This window comes from Gorilla gorilla, chromosome 23 (genome assembly GCF_029281585.2).
Source record: "Gorilla gorilla gorilla isolate KB3781 chromosome 23, NHGRI_mGorGor1-v2.1_pri, whole genome shotgun sequence".
Lineage (NCBI taxonomy): Eukaryota > Metazoa > Chordata > Mammalia > Primates > Hominidae > Gorilla > Gorilla gorilla.
The window spans coordinates 48,063,028-48,080,200 of record NC_086018.1 but is presented as its reverse complement, the minus strand read 5'-3'; the positions used below and the strand labels follow the sequence as shown (position 1 = coordinate 48,080,200).

The following is a 17,173-nucleotide window of genomic DNA, read 5'->3' as shown; positions in this document are numbered from 1 at the left end:
GTGCCTCGTCGGCACCGAGGAAGGGGCTACTCCAGGCGTGCGGGTGGAGCGGCCCCGCTCACTCAGGCTCAGTGCCTCTGTCCAGCTTTCCTCCCTCTTGTTCCCAGCCTCACCCAGTCCTGACAGTGCTTAGAGGTGGGGGCTCCATGCCCGCAGCCTCCAGGCCACCTATGCTGCTCCTTCGCCTTGGCCTGCAGTGCCTCCTCCACTCTGAGGATCTTTCGCGGGCCTCCCTGTGCCTGCGGATGTGCTGGAGCCATTGGGAAGCGTGGCCAATGCCTCTCTCTTGCGGCCTCTCTGTGGCTAAACTCGGGAAAAGAGCAGCTGAGTCCCTGGGTGTGGGGCCCCCCAGGCTGACCCCCAAGCCTCAGGAAGCCTTGGTTCCCCGCAGGTTCTCCAGAGCCTGGGAGCCTCCTGGGGGGGTCTGCGTGGGACCCCAGGTGTTCACTCCTGAGTCAAGTGGGGGTCTGTGCCCCGACCAGCCCCTCCTGCACAGACCCCTCCTGCAGGGACCCCCCTATCCCGGCCACAGCCCAGCACCCCAACCTGTTCCTTCCCCACAGCCTGTGGTTGAGCCGCCCCCATTCAGCGGGTCCGACCTCTGCGTGGCGGGCGTCAGTGTGAGGAGAGCCAGGAGGCAGGTGCTGCCCATCTGCAACCTCAAGGCCTCGGCCTCGCTGTTGGACGCGCAGCCGCTGAAGGCACGGGGCCCCTCGGCCATGCCAGACCCTGCCCAGGGGCCCCCATCACCAGCTCTCCAGCGGGACTTGGGACTGAAGGAAGAGAAGGGGCTCCCCCTGGCCTTGCTGGCACCCTTAAGGGGGGCAGCCGAGAGCGGTGGAGCCGCGCAGCCCACCCGCACCAAAGCTGCTGGGAAGATGGAGCTCCCGGCCTGCCCCTGTCGCCACGTGGACAGTCAGGCCCCAAACACCGGTGTCCCCGTAGCCCAGCCCGCCAAAAGCTGGGATCCAAACCAGCTAAATGCGCACCCGCTGGCGCCTGTGCTGCGGTGTCTGAAGACAGCAGAGGGCGCGCTGCGTCCGCCGCCCGGAGGAAAAGGTAACCTGCGCCGCTGGCGGTGCGCTGTGGGGTTGGGGGCCGCTTGCTGCATCCCCAACCCTCGCCAGCAGCCGCTGCATCCTCCAGAGCAGCGCGCAGGGCAGGCTTCGGTGCTGGGGCCCGGGGTGTCCCCTGACGGAGGTGCCGGCGGGAGCCGGGGAGCGGGGTTGGGGCACCTGTCCCAGCCCGGCACGGGGGTCTCGGGGTGGGGGGCGTGGGAGTGCCGGCCAGGTGGATAGTGGGGTCCCCTCTGTAGAACCTGGCGGGTGATGCCTTTGTCTCCATACCTCTGGGAGTGTGGTGCGGGTCGGAGGGTTTGAGTTAGGACCTTGAACTGCGCCATGAACAGCACCAAACTCCCTGGCCGAGCGAGGGGGCCAAAGTGGCCGCTGGGCTTTTGCGTGTGGTTTTCTGAAGGCTCTGAAGGCTGAGGTGACAGGCCTGAGCCACCACGCCCGGCCCCCATCGGGCTCTTCCGAGCCTCGGCTACACGTTCAGACTTCAGGGGCTGCCACAGGCTGCTCTTGGCCTCAGAGTCGCGGAGAAGGACGTGGGGCAGGGACGCGGCTGACCAGCAGGGCAGCATCAAGCCGTTCCTCCCGCATGGGGGTCTTCAGGACGGCGTGATGGGGGGGTCTTTACGAGGGCGTGATGGGGGTCTTTAGGCAGCATGACGAGGGGGTCTTGTTTTTTTTTGTTTTTTTTGTTTTTCTGAGACGGAGTCTTGCTCTGTTGCTGAGGCTGGAGTGCAGTGGCGCAATCTTGGCTCAGTGCAACCTCTGCCTCCCGGGTTTGTGCCATTCTCCTGCCTCAGCCTCCCGAGTAGCTGGGACTACAGGTGCCCGCCACCACGCCCGGCTAATTTTTTGTATTTTTAGTAGAGACAGGGTTTCACCGTGTTAGTCAGGATGGTCTCAATCTCCTGACCTCGTGATCCGCCGCCTCGGCCTCCCAAGGTGCTGGGATTACAGGCGTGAGCCACCGCTCCCGGCAATAGGGGGGGTCTTTAGGACAGCGTGATGGGGGTCTTTACGAGGGTGTGTGGGGGTCTTTATGAGGGTGTGATGGGGTCTTTATGACAGCATGATGGGGGTCTTTACCAGGGTGTGTGGGGTCTTCAGGATGGTGTGATGGGGTCTTTACAAGGGCATGATGGGGGTCTTTATGACGGCGTGCAGGTGTTGCCGCCTCCCTGATTCCCACTGCGATTCAGGGGCTGGGACCCACTCACGGAGATGCCTCTTGCCCTACAGGAGGCGAAGTTCCTCCTGCAGCAATCCCGTGGCTATGGCCCGCAGGGCACATTCCCAGGTGTGGGGATCACTCAGGAAGGCCAGTGACGTGGCCTCCCAGACACCAATGACTCCCCAGTCCCCACGTGGTCTGCCTGCCACAGGGCAGTGTTGCCGTAAGCAATGTTGCCCACCAGAGGAGTTTATGTTCCCCTTTACCAGGTCACCAGTGGGAGGCAGCTGGAGGCTTAGCCCAGTGCCAAATTCTCATGCTGAAGAGGAAAGATCTCCTCTGCCTTTGATCCTCACATACCAGCCATGCCACCAGGGTTCTCCCTCCAGACCCTCCTGCCCGGTGCTGCGAGTTCACTGGGCAGATTGCCTGCCTTCGGAGTCCCCGCAGATGACTGTTGATTCAACCTGGCATTTTGACACCACCTTACAGAGGCCTCTGTCTTTCCAGAGCTGTGACATTTCCTCACCACCCACCAGCTGCTTCCAAAGCTGACACCACGTGTCTGAGGCACCTCTCACTTGTGGGTGCTGGCGTCCGTGCGTGAGTCAGGTTCCTGCCGCAGTTGCCACGCGTGGCAAACAACTCCAACCCGTGCGTACGAGCGTTTCACGGTCAGGCCCTCGAGGGCACGGCCGGGAGGAGCTGGGCTTGCTTCCAGACTCCTGGCTGGGCTCAGGCCAGCTCCATGTGCCCCTCGGCCTCAGGCTAGTGGCTGCCTGGTGTGTGTTTGTTCCGTGACAGTCAGGCAACCGCACCGTTGCACTCAGAGCCTGTGCTACAAAAGGCCTGTGGCGACAGGGTCACCAGGCCCAGTCTGGCCAGCAGGACAGGAAGTGCGTGCTGGCCCTTGGAGCTTGTCGGCTTAAGAACAGCAAACTGCTGGGACTTTGACTGGGATCACCTTGAATCTGCAGATCTTGGGGAGAACGGACATCCTTTTTTTTTTTTTTTTTTTTTGAGAGGGAGTCTCATTCTGTTGCCCAGGCTGGAGTGCAGTGGCTCGATCTTGGCTCACTGCAAACTCCATATCCCAGGTTCAAGCAATTCTCCTGCCTCAGCCTCCTGAGTAGCTGGGACCACAGGCGCCCACCACCATGCCCAGTTAATATTTTGTATTTTAGTAGAGACAGAGTTTCACCATGTTGGCCAGGCTGGTTGGAAACTCCTAAACTCAGGCAATCCACGCACCTTGGCCTCCCAAAGTGTTGGGATTACAGGCGTGAGCCACCACTCCCAGCTGATTTTTTTTTTTTTTTTGAGACGGAGTCCCATTCTGTCTCCCAGGCTAGAGTGCAGTGGCACAATCTCAGCTCACTGCAACGTCTGCCTCCTGGGTTCAAGCGATTCTCCTGCCTCAGTCCCCTGAGTAGCTGGGACTACAGGCGTGCACCACCACACCCAGCTAATTTTTTTGTATTTTTAGTAGAGATGGGGTTTCATCATATTGGTCAGGCTAATCTCGAACTCCTGACCTCAGGTGATCCACCCACCTCGGCCTCCCTAAGTGCTGGGATTACAGGTGTGAGCCACCGCAACTGGCCGACATTTTTTTAAATAAAGTTTTCCAACCATGATCCAGATCTGGTTCATTTAACTGGGTTCTTTGACTTTCCTCAGTGGTTTTCAGGATAGAAGGTCTGGCAAGTCTGGCATGTCATTCATTAGATGTTTTTCTAGCCATTTGGTGGTTTTTCTTGCCTAGTAAATAGTATCTCTTTCCAAACGGTCTTGTGAAGGTATGACTTACCTACAGTGAGGACAGGCCGTAAGTAGACACAGCTTGATGGATTGTCACATGTGTGATACCCACACAGCCACACGGAGCCTCCTGCCTTTTCTAGTCTCTTCTCCAAATGGTGATCATCACTATTGGACTTAAATCATCATCGATTACCTTTGGTGGTCCCTGCACGTCTTATAGGTGGAGCGGCATGGTCTGCGCTTCCATGTCTGACCCTCTGCTCTGAGGTGGCGGCGGTGCAGAGTGGCGGGTGTATTTCCGTGTCTGACCCTCCACTCTGAGGTGGTGGCTGTGCAGAGTGGCAGGCGTATTTCCGTGTCTGACCCTCCTCTCTGAGGTGGCGGCTGTGCAGGGTGGCGGCTGTGCAGAGTGGCGGGTGTATTTCCGTGTCTGACCCTGCACTCTGAGGTGCAGCGGCTGTACAGTGTGACGGGTGTGCACCCTTTGTCGGTGATGAACAGTACTGCATTGCACACGTGTGCCAGACCCCGCCTGGTCCCCTGCTGACGGACAGCTGCCTTGCTTCCACTGTAGGACTGTGATAAATGAAGTTGCTCTGATCATCCTGTTCCGGCCGTTACGGGGACATGTGCCTTTGTCTGTCTTGGCTGTGTGTCCAAGAGTGGCACCACTACGTCATGAAGGATGCTTGGGTTTTGCTTTAGAAGAAACTCCCCATTTCCAATATGGTTGTGGCGTTTTGCACTCCCACCTGCCACATGAGAGTCCTGGTTGCCCCACATCCTGGTCAACACTGGGTATTGTCAGGCTGTGTTTTTAGCCAGTCTGGTAGGTGTACGGGTATCTCATCGTGGTTTTAATTCATGTTTCTCAGGTGACTAGTCATGCTGAGCACTTTGTTCATTAGCCTTTCCGATATTTTGCTTTGCAAAATGCCTTACTAAGTCTTTTTCCTATTGTAAAATTAGGTTGCTTGTTTTTGGTTAGTTACTTGTAGTGGTTTTTATAGATTCTGTATATTTATTTAATTTATTTATTTTTGAGACAAGGTCTCACTCTGTTGCCCAGGCTGGAGTGCAACTGCACGATCTCGGCTCACGGCAACCTAAGCCTCTGGGGTTCTAAGCGATTCTCCTGCCTCAGCTTGCCGAGTAGCTGGGGTTACAGGCATGCACCACCATGCCCAGCTAATTTTGTATTTTTAGTAGAGACGGGGTTTCACCATGTTGGGCAGGCTGGTCTCGAACTCCCGACCTCAGGTGCTGGGATGACAGGCCTAAGCCCCTGCGCCTGGCCTCTTCTGTGTATTTATTTGTCAGATACGCACAGTGGGACTGTTTCCTCCCAGTCTGTGGCTTTTGCCTTTTTGCTTTCTTAGTGATGCCTTTTTTTTTTTTTTGGAGTTTTTGCTAATTTGTTTTTTTTTATTTCTGTGGGTACACAGTAGGTGTTTATATTTGTGGGTTACATGAAATATGATGATGCAGGCATGCGGTATGTAATAATCGCTCAGTGTAAACAGGGTGTCCAGCTTCTCAGGCATTTAGATGCTCTTCTGTGATTCCTTCGACAAGCTTTATGGTTTTGACTTTCACATTTTGGTCAATGATGCGTCTTGAGTGAATTCTTGTGTATGGTGTTGTAAAAGCCAATGATACAAATGGGCTCACTCTTGTCCTACACAACTAAATCAGAATCAAGGGGCCAGGGGAGAAAACACTCAGAACATAACCTGGCACCTGCTCCAAAAATTAAACATTTTGTGAGCCCAGCACCTAAAGCAGCCCCTGTAATCCGAAGACAGTTTTATCTGCGAGCTGCTGAAACAACCTGCTGGGACTCTGAACATGCTTTCACCCACACCATCATTCACCCGTCAGAGCCCCACAAGTCTCCTGGTGCTTACTGGTCTTGCTGGTGAGCTTGCTTGTGAAACAACACAGATCATTTATGTTTCTAAGAAAACTCCCAACCTTGTCTTTGTTCTTCGGACGTAGCGAGATCACCCCGTCTGTGTATATGCCCTGAATTGCAATTCTTGCTTCCTAAATAAAACGTTAAATTTAGATTTTCCTGTGACTGTCCAGTAGTTCCAGCACCATCATCAAAAAGACCATCCTTCCTCCCACTGAATTACTTGGGCATCTTTGTCAAAAATAGACTCTCTTGAAGGAATTCTGGATTATTTACGCTGTTTCAACAATCTATTTACCTGTCCTTATGTCAATACCATACTGTCTTCGAAGTTTTCAAATACGACAGTGGTGGCTCACACCTGTAACCCCAGCACTCTGGGAGGCCGAGGCGGGCGGATCATTTGAGGTCACAGGTTGGAAACTAGCCTGGCCAACATGGCGAAACTACTAAAAAAAAAAAATAGCCAGCCATGGTGGCAGGCACCTGTAATCCCAGCTAGTAAGGAGGCCGAGGCAGGAGAGTTGCTTGAACCCAGGAGGTGGAGGTTGCAGTGAGCCAAGATCGTGCCATTGCATTCCAGCCTGGGTGACAGAGAGAGACTCCGCCTCAAAAACAAAACACAAAACAAAACCAAATATGATAGTATACATTTTCCAATTTTGTTTCTTCTTCAAAATTGCGTTGGCTACTCTATGTCATTTGAATGGTTTTGTTGTTGTTATTGTTGTCTGTTTGTTTTGAGACGGAGTCTCGCACAGTTGCCCAGGCTGGAGTGCAGTGACATGATCTCAGCTCATTGCAACCTCTGCCTCCTGAGTTCAAGTGATTCTCCTGCCCCAGCCTCCCAAGTAGCTGGGATTACAGGTGCCCACCACCATGCCCGGCTAATTTTTTGTATTTTTAGTAGAGATGGGGTTTCACTGTGTTGGCCAGGCTGGTCTTGAACTCCTGACCTCGTGATCTGCCCACCTCGGCCTCCCAAAGTGCCGGGATTACAGGTGTGAGCCACCGCACCTGGCCTGAATTTTCATGTTAAGTATTTATTTATTTATTTATTTATTTTGAGACGGAGTCTCGCTTTGTTGCCAGGCTGGAGTGCAGCGGTGCGATCTTGGCTCACTGCAACCTCCGCCTCCCAGGTTCAAGCGATTATCCTGCCTCAGCCTCCCGAGTAGCTGGGATGACAGGCGCACACCACCACGCCCGGCTAATTTTTTTGTATTTTTAGTAGGGATGGGGTTTCACCGTGTTAGCCAGGACGGTCTCGATCTCCTGACTTTGTGATCCACCTGCCTCGGCCTCCCAAAGTGCTGGGATTACAGGCATCAGCCACCGTGCCCAGCCTCATGTTAAGTTTTAAAAAGACCTGCTGGGATGTTTATTGAGATTGCATCAAATCTATAGATCATTTTGGGGAGAATTGATATCCTACAATATTGAGGCTTCTGATCCCTGCACATGATGTATCTCAACATTTATTTAGGTTTTTTCAGTTTCTCCAAGCAATATTATTGCATAGTTTTCATTACATTTATTCCTAGGTATTTGATGGATTTTTGATACTTTTATAAGTATATTTTACAAATAAATTTTGATAATTTTATCAATAGTATTTGAAATTTTATTTTCCAATTGTTTGTTGCTAAAATGTGCAAAATGCCCTGGTTTTGTACATGGACACTGTGTCCTGACGTGTTGGTAAATTCACCTCTTGGTTCTGGTTTGTTGCTAAAATGTGGGACATGCCCTGATTTTGTACATGGACACTGTGTCCCAACTTGTTGGTAAATTCACCTCTTCGTTCTGGCAACTTGTAGATGCCTTTGGGTTTTCGACAAAGTCACATCACCTGCAAATCAATTCTGTTTCACTTCTTCCCTTATGATCTTTATGCCTTTTGTGTCTTATTCTTGCTGCTCCACACCTACATGGACCTGCAGTGTTAAGAGTGGGCAGGAGTCTCTTAACTGTGACAGAGGATGCTGGGTTTTCATCAACACACATCATCAGATGGAGGAGTACACATCATCAGATGGAGGAGTGCACGTTGTCAGATGGAGGAATGTGCATCAGATGGAGGAGTACACATTGTCAAATGGAGGCGTGCACGTCAGATGGAGGAGTACACATTGTCTGATGGAGGAGTGCACGTCAGATGGAGGAGTGCACGTCAGACGGAGGAGTACATATCATCAGGTGGAGGAGTACACATTGTCAGATGGAGGAGTGCACGTCAGATGGAGGAGTACACATTGTCAGATGGAGGAGTGCACGTCAGATGGAGGAGTGCACATTGTCAGATGGAGGAGTGCACGTCAGATGGAGGAGTGCACGTCAGATGGAGGAGTGCACATCATCAGATGGAGGAGTGCACATCATCAGATGGAGGAGTGCACGTCGTCAGATGGAGGAGTGCACGTCAGATGGAGGAGTGCACGTCAGATGGAGGAGTACACATCATCAGATGGAGGAGTGCACGTCAGATGGAGGAGTGCACGTCAGATGGAGGAGTGCACGTCAGATGGAGGAGTGCACGCCAGATGGAGGAGTGCACATTGTCAGATGGAGGAGTGCACGTCAGATGGAGGAATACACATCATTAGATGGAGGAGTGCACATCAGATGGAGGAGTGCACGTCAGATGGAGGAGTGCACGTCAGATGGAGGAGTGCACGTCAGATGGAGGAGTGCACATCAGATGGAGGAGTGCACGTCAGATGGAGGAGTGCACATCATCAGATGGAGGAGTGCACGTCAGATGGAGGAGTGCACGTCGTCAGATGGAGGAGTGCACATCTGATGGAGGAGTAGACATCATCAGATGGAGGAATGCACATCAGATGGAGGAGTACACATCATCAGATGGAGGAGTGCATGTCAGATGGAGGAGTGCACGTCGTCAGATGGAGGAGTGCACGTCTGATGGAGGAGTACACATCATCAGATGGAGGAGTGCACGTCGTCAGATGGAGGAGTGCACATCAGATGGAGGAGTGCACATCAGATGGAGGAGTGCACGTCATCAAATGGAGGAGTGCACATCATCAGATGGAGGAGTGCACATCAGATGGAGGAGTGCACATCGTCAGATGGAGGAGTGAATGTCAGATGGAAGAGTGCACATCAGATGGAGGAGTGCACGTCATCAGATGGAGGAGTGCACGTCAGATGGAGGAGTACATGTTGTCAGATGGAGGAGTGCACATCAGATGGAGGAATGCACGTTGTCAGATGGAGGAGTGCACATCAGATGGAGGAATGCACGTTGTCAGATGGAGGAGTGCATGTCAGATGGAGGAATGCACGTCAGATGGAGGAGTACACATCATCAGATGGAGGAGTGCACATCAGATGGAGGAATACATGTCATCAGATGGAGGAGTACACATCGTCAGATGGAGTACACATCAGATGGAGGAGTGCATGTCAGATGGAGGAGTACACATTATCAGATGGAGGAGTACACATTCAGATGGAGGAGTGCATGTCAGATGGAGGAGTGCACGTCAGATGGAGGAGTGCACGTCGTCAGATGTAGGAGTGCACGTCATCAGATGGAGGAGTGCACGTCAGATGGAGGAGTGCATGTTGTCAGATGGCGGAGTGCACGTCAGATGGAGGAGTACACATCATCAGATGGAGGAGTGCACATCAGATGGAGTGCACGTCGTCAGATGGAGGAGTACATGTCAGATGGAGGAGTGCACGTTGTCAGATGGAGGAGTGCATGTTGTCAGATGGAGGAGTGCACATCAGATGGAGGAGTGCACGTCGTCAGATGGAGGAGTTCATGTCAGATGGAGGAGTGCACATTGTCAGATGAAGGAGTGCATGTCAGATGGAGGAGTGCACATCAGATAGAGGAGTGCACGTTGTCAGATGGAGGAGTACACGTCAGATGGAGGAGTATATGTCGTCAGATGGAGGAGTGCATGTCGTCAGATGGAGGTGTGCACGTTGTCAGATGGAGGGGTACACGTTGTTAGATGGAGGAGTGCACGTCAGATGGAGGAGTGCACGTTGTCAGATGGAGGAGTGCATGTCAGATGGAGGAGTCCACATCATCAGATGGAGGAGTGCATGTTTTCAGATGGAGGAGTGCATGTCAGATGGAGGAGTACACATCATCAGATGGAGGAATGCACGTCAGATGGAGGAGTACACATCATCTGATGGAGGAGTGCATTTCGTCAGATGGAGTAGTGCACGTCTGATGGAGGAGTACACATTGTCAGATGGAGGAATGCACGTCAGATGGAGGAGTGCACGTCATCAGATGGAGGAGTGCACGTCAGATGGAGGAGTGCACGTCAGATGAAGGAGTGCACGCCAGATGGAGGAGTGCACGTTGTCAGATGGAGGAGTGCACGTCAGATGGAGGAATACACATCATTAGATGGAGGAGTGCACATCAGATGGAGGAGTGCACGTCAGATGGAGGAGTGCATGTCAGATGGAGGAGTGCACATCAGATGGAGGAGTGCATGTCAGATGGAGGAGTGCACATCATCAGATGGAGGAGTGCATGTCAGATGGAGGAGTGCACGTCGTCAGATGGAGGAGTGCACGTCTGATGGAGGAGTACACATCATCAGATGGAGGAATGCATGTCAGATGGAGGAGTACACATCATCAGATGGAGGAGCACACATCAGATGGAGGAGTGCACGTCATCAGATGGAGGAGTGCACGTCGTCAGATGGAGGAGTGCACATCAGATGGAGGAGTGCACATCAGATGGAGGAGTGCACGTCATCAAATGGAGGAGTGCACATCATCAGATGGAGGAGTGCACATCAGATGGAGGAGTACACATCATCAGATGGAGGAGTGCACATCAGATGGAGGAGTGCACGTCAGATGGAGGAGTGAATGTCAGATGGAAGAGTGCACATCAGATGGAGGAGTGCACGTCATCAGATGGAGGAGTGCACGTCAGATGGAGGAGTACGTGTTGTCAGATGGAGGAGTGCATGTCAGATGGAGGAATGCACGTCAGATGGAGGAGTACACATCATCAGATGGAGGAGTGCACATCAGATGGAGGAATACATGTCATCAGATGGAGGAGTACACATGGTCAGATGGAGTACACATCAGATGGAGGAGTGCATGTCAGATGGAGGAGTACACATTATCAGATGGAGGAGTACACATCAGATGGAGGAGCACACATCAGATGGAGGAGTGCACGTCGTCAGATGGAGGAGTGCACGTCTGATGGAGGAGTACACATCATCAGATGGAGGAATGCATGTCAGATGGAGGAGTACACATCATCAGATGGAGGAGCACACATCAGATGGAGGAGTGCACGTCATCAGATGGAGGAGTGCACGTCGTCAGATGGAGGAGTGCACATCAGATGGAGGAGTGCACATCAGATGGAGGAGTGCACGTCATCAAATGGAGGAGTGCACATCATCAGATGGAGGAGTGCACATCAGATGGAGGAGTACACATCATCAGATGGAGGAGTGCACATCAGATGGAGGAGTGCACGTCAGATGGAGGAGTGAATGTCAGATGGAAGAGTGCACATCAGATGGAGGAGTGCACGTCATCAGATGGAGGAGTGCACGTCAGATGGAGGAGTACATGTTGTCAGATGGAGGAGTGCATGTCAGATGGAGGAATGCACGTCAGATGGAGGAGTACACATCATCAGATGGAGGAGTGCACATCAGATGGAGGAATACATGTCATCAGATGGAGGAGTACACATGGTCAGATGGAGTACACATCAGATGGAGGAGTGCATGTCAGATGGAGGAGTACACATTATCAGATGGAGGAGTACACATCAGATGGAGGAGTGCACGTCAGATGGAGGAGTGCACGTCAGATGGAGGAGTGCACGTCGTCAGATGTAGGAGTGCACGTTGTCAGATGGAGGAGTGCACGTCAGATGGAGGAGTGCATGTTGTCAGATGGCGCAGTGCACGTCAGATGGAGGAGTACACATCATCAGATGGAGGAGTGCACATCAGATGGAGTGCACGTCGTCAGATGGAGGAGTACATGTCAGATGGAGGAGTGCACATTGTCAGATGGAGGAGTGCATGTTGTCAGATGGAGGAGTGCACATCAGATGGAGGAGTGCACGTCGTCAGATGGAGGAGTGCACGTTGTCAGATGGAGGAGTTCACGTCAGATGGAGGAGTGCACATCAGATGGAGGAGTGCATGTTGTCAGATGAAGGAGTGCATGTCAGATGGAGGAGTGCACATCAGATAGAGGAGTGCACGTTGTCAGATGGAGGAGTGCACATCAGATAGAGGAGTGCACGTTGTCAGATGGAGGAGTACACGTCAGATGGAGGAGTATATGTCGTCAGATGGAGGAGTGCATGTCGTCAGATGGAGGTGTGCACGTTGTCGGAGGGGTACATGTTGTTAGATGGAGGAGTGCACGTCAGATGGAGGAGTGCACGTTGTCAGATGGAGGAGTGCATGTCAGATGGAGGAGTCCACATCATCAGATGGAGGAGTGCATGTTGTCAGATGGAGGAGTGCATGTCAGATGGAGGAGTACACATCATCTGATGAAGGAGTGCATTTCATCAGATGGAGTAGTGCACGTCTGATGGAGGAGTACACATCATCAGATGGAGGAATGCACGTCAGATGGAGGAGTACACATCATCTGATGGAGGAGTGCATTTCGTCAGATGGAGTAGTGCACGTCTGATGGAGGAGTACACATTGTCAGATGGAGGAATGCACGTCAGATGGAGGAGTGCACGTCATCAGATGGAGGAGTGCACGTCAGATGGAGGAGTGCATGTCAGATGGAGGAGTGCATGTCAGATGGAGGAGTGCACATCATCAGATGGAGGAGTGCACGTCAGATGGAGGAGTGCATGTCAGATGGAGGATTGTGAGTCATTAGATGATTGTCAGTTGCTTTAGGTCGTCAATTTTTGTAAATGTTTCTTGGTGCAAATAATGTGTAATTCTGAAATTGTTCAGTATCATGAGTTGGGCCAGATTTGTTTATTGTGTTGTTGACATATTTCATTTTCTTAGTTTGCTTATCAGTTACTAAGCAAAGTATGATAAGATGCATGTAATTCTGTCAGTTCTTGCTTTAGAGTTTTCAGATTGTTACTAATTTTATTTTGGTGAGGATTTTCCTGGTATGTTTTTTCTTTCATCATTATATAAGCTTATGTTTTACATATTTCTCTGCATAAAATTCTGGACTGCCAGTGTCTTTTAACCAGTGCATGTAACATTTACGTTTAATGTAATCATGTACATGGATTCTGTGGTGATTGATTCTGCATAAGAAATCACTGCAAAGCAGAGCTGCTGACAAAGCAAACATTTATCCTCCACGTTTTCTGTGGCTCAGGAGTCCGAGAAGGGCTCCTCGGCATGGTGCTGCTTCAGGGATGCTTCTGAAGCTCAGTCCCGGTGTGAACTGAGGCAGCCGCATCTGAAGGTTTGCCTGGAGCTGGGGACCCACCTCCCTGATGGTGCACCCCCCATCAGTCCCTCCCACGTGGACCTTCCACAGGGCTGCTTGAGTGTCCTCACAACATGGCAGCTGGCTTCCTCCAGTGAGTGATTCAAGAGAGACCACTAGATTCATGAGGTCTTTATGACCTCACCCAAGACATCACATACCCCTGCTGCTCGTGTATTCTACTGGCCATGCACCTCAATCCTGATCCAGACAGGAGGGGAGCACACATGCATGACTGCCTGGGGGTGAGGATCACTGGGGGCCTGATGACCACAGTACCTACCATCTGATTTCATTTAACTTGTTGATCTCATCTATTCTATGTTCCTTTTTCTCTCTGTTCTTGCCTTAGTTTTCATTGATGCTTCTCTCATTTTGGTTTTTCCTTCTTCTGGTTTGGAGGTTACAGACTCTGTTTCTGGTGTTTTACTCACTGCCTACAAACTACTCATTGCACGTTAAACTTACCAAAATCTAAAGTGAAGGAAGTCACACTTATACCCACCTGGCAACATATCGACTTTGAAGCCTGGAAAATGTGAAGTCCCCTGCTCCCTTCTGACTTCCTGCTATTGCTGTCAGCCTGTTTAATAATGTTTTTAACAGTCTACTGGGCGTGATTATCATCATCGCTTGCACAGCCAGTGGTTTTTAGATTTACTACATACATTCCTCTTTGCCCTTCACTCTTCCTGAGTCTCAGACTTCCAACCATGTTCATTCTGAACCACTTTCTTTCTGCTCAAGACAGTGTCCCTTAGGAAGGTGCCAGTGATGGGACGTTCGGATGAGCTTTTGGTCTGTCAATATCTTTTCCACACAGGTTCATGACAGCGTCAGATTCTCTGCAGCAGGAGTACAGGTTGCAGCCACTCTCCCGCCGAACATTGAATATGTGTTTCCACCATCTTGTCTTTGCTGTGGCTCTGGGAAAATCAGCAGAGTCAGCCATCACTCTCCAAGGGGAGCTGTCGGTTCTATCTGCCAGCTTTTGAGTGTTCAATTTGATTTTTACTTATTCAACCTGGAATTTGAATGTCTTTGATGTGTGCGCTGGTGTCATTATTCAATTATGGGACTCTCTCAGCCATTATGTCTTTAAATATTGCCTCCACCCCGTTCTGCCTCTTTCCCTTTGGAACACAAACTAAATGTTTGCTAAGCCTTCTCTCTCTCCCGGTATCTTTTAGTCTCCCACTTCTTTGTTTGATTTATTTAGCTGCCTGTGCTGCATTCTAAAAATACCTCCTCGCCTGTCTTCCAGCTCATTTCAGAATGCTACCCATTGAAGTTTTAATTTCTTAAAGTTTTCATTTTTAGAAGTTCTACTTTTTAATAAAATTATTTGATCTTTTTTCTTTTTTTTTTTTCTGAGACAGGATCTCACTCTGTCACCCAGGCTGGGGTGCAGTGGTGCAGTCACAGCCTCCAACTGCAGCCTCCAACTCTCAGGCTCAAGCGATCCTCCCACTTCAGCCTCCTGAGTAGCTGGGACCACAGGTGTGCACCATATCCAGCTGTTTTTGATTCACCCTTGCACCCAGCTGTTTGGGGCTGCATATTGTTGGGGGCGTGGGGTGTCTTCTGTCCCCACACTCCGGGGCCTTGGGACCCAGAGCTCCAGGTGGCCCTGGTGGCAAAGTTCAGAGGGAGGAGCTTCAGGGCTGGGCACCTTTCAGAGCGCCCTCTCCTTGGGCTCACTCACCTTCCCTGGCCTGGACCTGGTCCTCCTTTACCGTCTTGCCTGCTGCTTTTGCTTGTTTTTGTGATGCTTTTCCTATCTTATGCCCTTATTTGGTGGTTTTCCCTGGACGGGCTGGTCTGGGTCCCAGACTCCCAGGTACTGAGTGCACCCCATGGGCTTTAGTGGCTCCCTGGAGCCTGCTGACACCCCACAGTGAGTCTCACCCCAGCCCCAGCCTCCATACAGGGTTGGGGCCCAGACCTTGGGCCTCCCCTCCCTCAGCAGGGTCCAGGCCCCACACCAGCTGCTCGGTTAGCTCATGCATGCTCCATTAATCACGCACAGACACATGGAGAGCCGCAGACACCACGTCCCCTCCTCCTTCACTTAGGATGGGCCCAGCCTCTGCCCCGACTTACTGGACACACACTTTCTGGGCACCCCGGTGGGTCCCATTAGGCCCTGGGTGCCTGAGGGACAAAGCCCTGCCCCGCAGTGCTACCTGGCCTGCTGCACTGGGCCACCCTGGCAGACTTGACCTCCCAGTCCTGTGCCCGGCCTCCGTGCGTCTCTCTGCTGGGATGAGAGCCCTGGGGAGTGGGAGCTGTTCCCACCTCGTTCTTCCTGCTGCTCATGCCCTGCTTGTGCCACGTGGGCCCTGGCCTGTCCCATGGGCCAAGCTGGCCCAGCCCTTCCGAGGTTCCCGGAAGCCAAGGACTGCTCTGTATAGGCACTGGAGGCTCTCCCCACCCAGACCCCCAGGAAGAGTGACTCAGCCTGGGGCTCGGAGTTTGCCGTGGGCGGTGGGTGCCCCAGCAGGGTGGTGCCTGCACTTCTGGGCTGGGCTGTGGCTGCTTGGGAACCTATAGCCCCGGCGGCTAGGAAAACCGGGGAGTCCCCTCTTCACCCCACATCCCTACCCCACCCTGGGGCTCCTTCTGTCCCTGCCCCACCAGCTATAGCTGCAGCAAGTGTGCAGGCTGGCCTTCCCCTAGTCCTTCCTGGCCTGGGCAACCTGAAGTTTGACTCACCAGCCCCAGTACATGGGGGACGGGGCTTGGCACAGGCTCACCCCACTGAGAAGGGCTGGCCAGGGACCCGGGACAGCCCCAGGACAAGGACAGCGGTTGGAGGCCAGTGAGAGCCAGGCCAAGGCCCCAGCCCCTCGGGTGAAAGGGACACATGGTGGTCACACCTGCCAGCCTTGCCTGTCCTGTGACGCTCCGAGGAACTGTGTGAAAGTTCTCAAAACGCAGCAGCTCCCATGCAGGGGGTGGCCTCGCTGAGTGGCCAGCCCTGCAGTCGACGGCACCTACCTGCTCTCATCCATCACGGCTGCCACCTCTGAGTCCATGCAGGAGAGGGCACGGTCTGCAGCCGCCTGCCACACCACGGGCACCACGTGGCCGCCTGCCAGACCACGGGTACCATGTGGGATGGTGGGCCTGGGGTGTGCTTCCTCCGGCAGCTCCTGGCATCAGAACTGCCCATGGGCCCTGGTGAGGTCTGACCACAGGTTGTGGGCAGCAGGTCTTCTAGCTCCACCAGGAGCCCCAGCCCAGGCGTACTTCGAAGGTGCCAGTGTGTCCAGATGGCCTGCACTGGGTGCAGCCTCTCGTGGGGACAGGGCTCGGTGGCTGCTGGAGCACCCCCAGTCTTAACACTCCCACCTCCCTCCTGACCCCTCCAGCTGCTGACCCATCCTGGGACTCTGTGGCTGGCCCAGCATGCTGCTGGCCCTCGTCTGCAGGCACCATCCTGAACCCACCACCCACTTGGTCCTGGCCCAGTGGGGATGGGTCCTCAGCACCAGGCGTCTGAACCCGAGCCCAAGCACAGCAGGGCAGGACGAGTTGGGGTGGGGGCTGCTCTTCTCCGAATCCCCCGGCCGGTTGGGTCCTTCTAGGCAGGACTCGCCTGGAGGAGGGCTGGGAGAGGCTGACAAGCTAGAGGCAGAGCTGGACTGCCCCTCTGGGGTGGGGGGCCAGGCGGAGGGGCGTTAGGGAGGGTGAGGGGGGTGGGGAAGGGGACCTCCCATCCTCAGAGCCTTCATCCCAGAGGGACGACACCCTACCCCCGCCCCCCTGCGTTTG

The 17,173-nt window shown here is 53.0% G+C and overlaps 1 protein-coding gene across 1 annotated transcript in view; it reads left to right on the top strand.

Annotated features, from left to right (window-relative positions):
• The window catches only part of TTLL8 (tubulin tyrosine ligase like 8), a 42,139-nt gene extending 27,713 nt beyond the window's left edge, over positions 1 to 14,426 (top strand). Inside the window, exons 13-14 of the mRNA XM_055374484.2 lie at positions 564 to 1,059; positions 14,220 to 14,426. Coding sequence (XP_055230459.1) covers positions 564 to 1,059; positions 14,220 to 14,227 — 504 coding nt within the window. The 3' untranslated portion in view covers positions 14,228 to 14,426. The remainder of the gene's footprint in view (positions 1 to 563; positions 1,060 to 14,219) is intronic.
• The last annotated feature ends 2,747 nt before the right edge of the window (positions 14,427 to 17,173 follow it).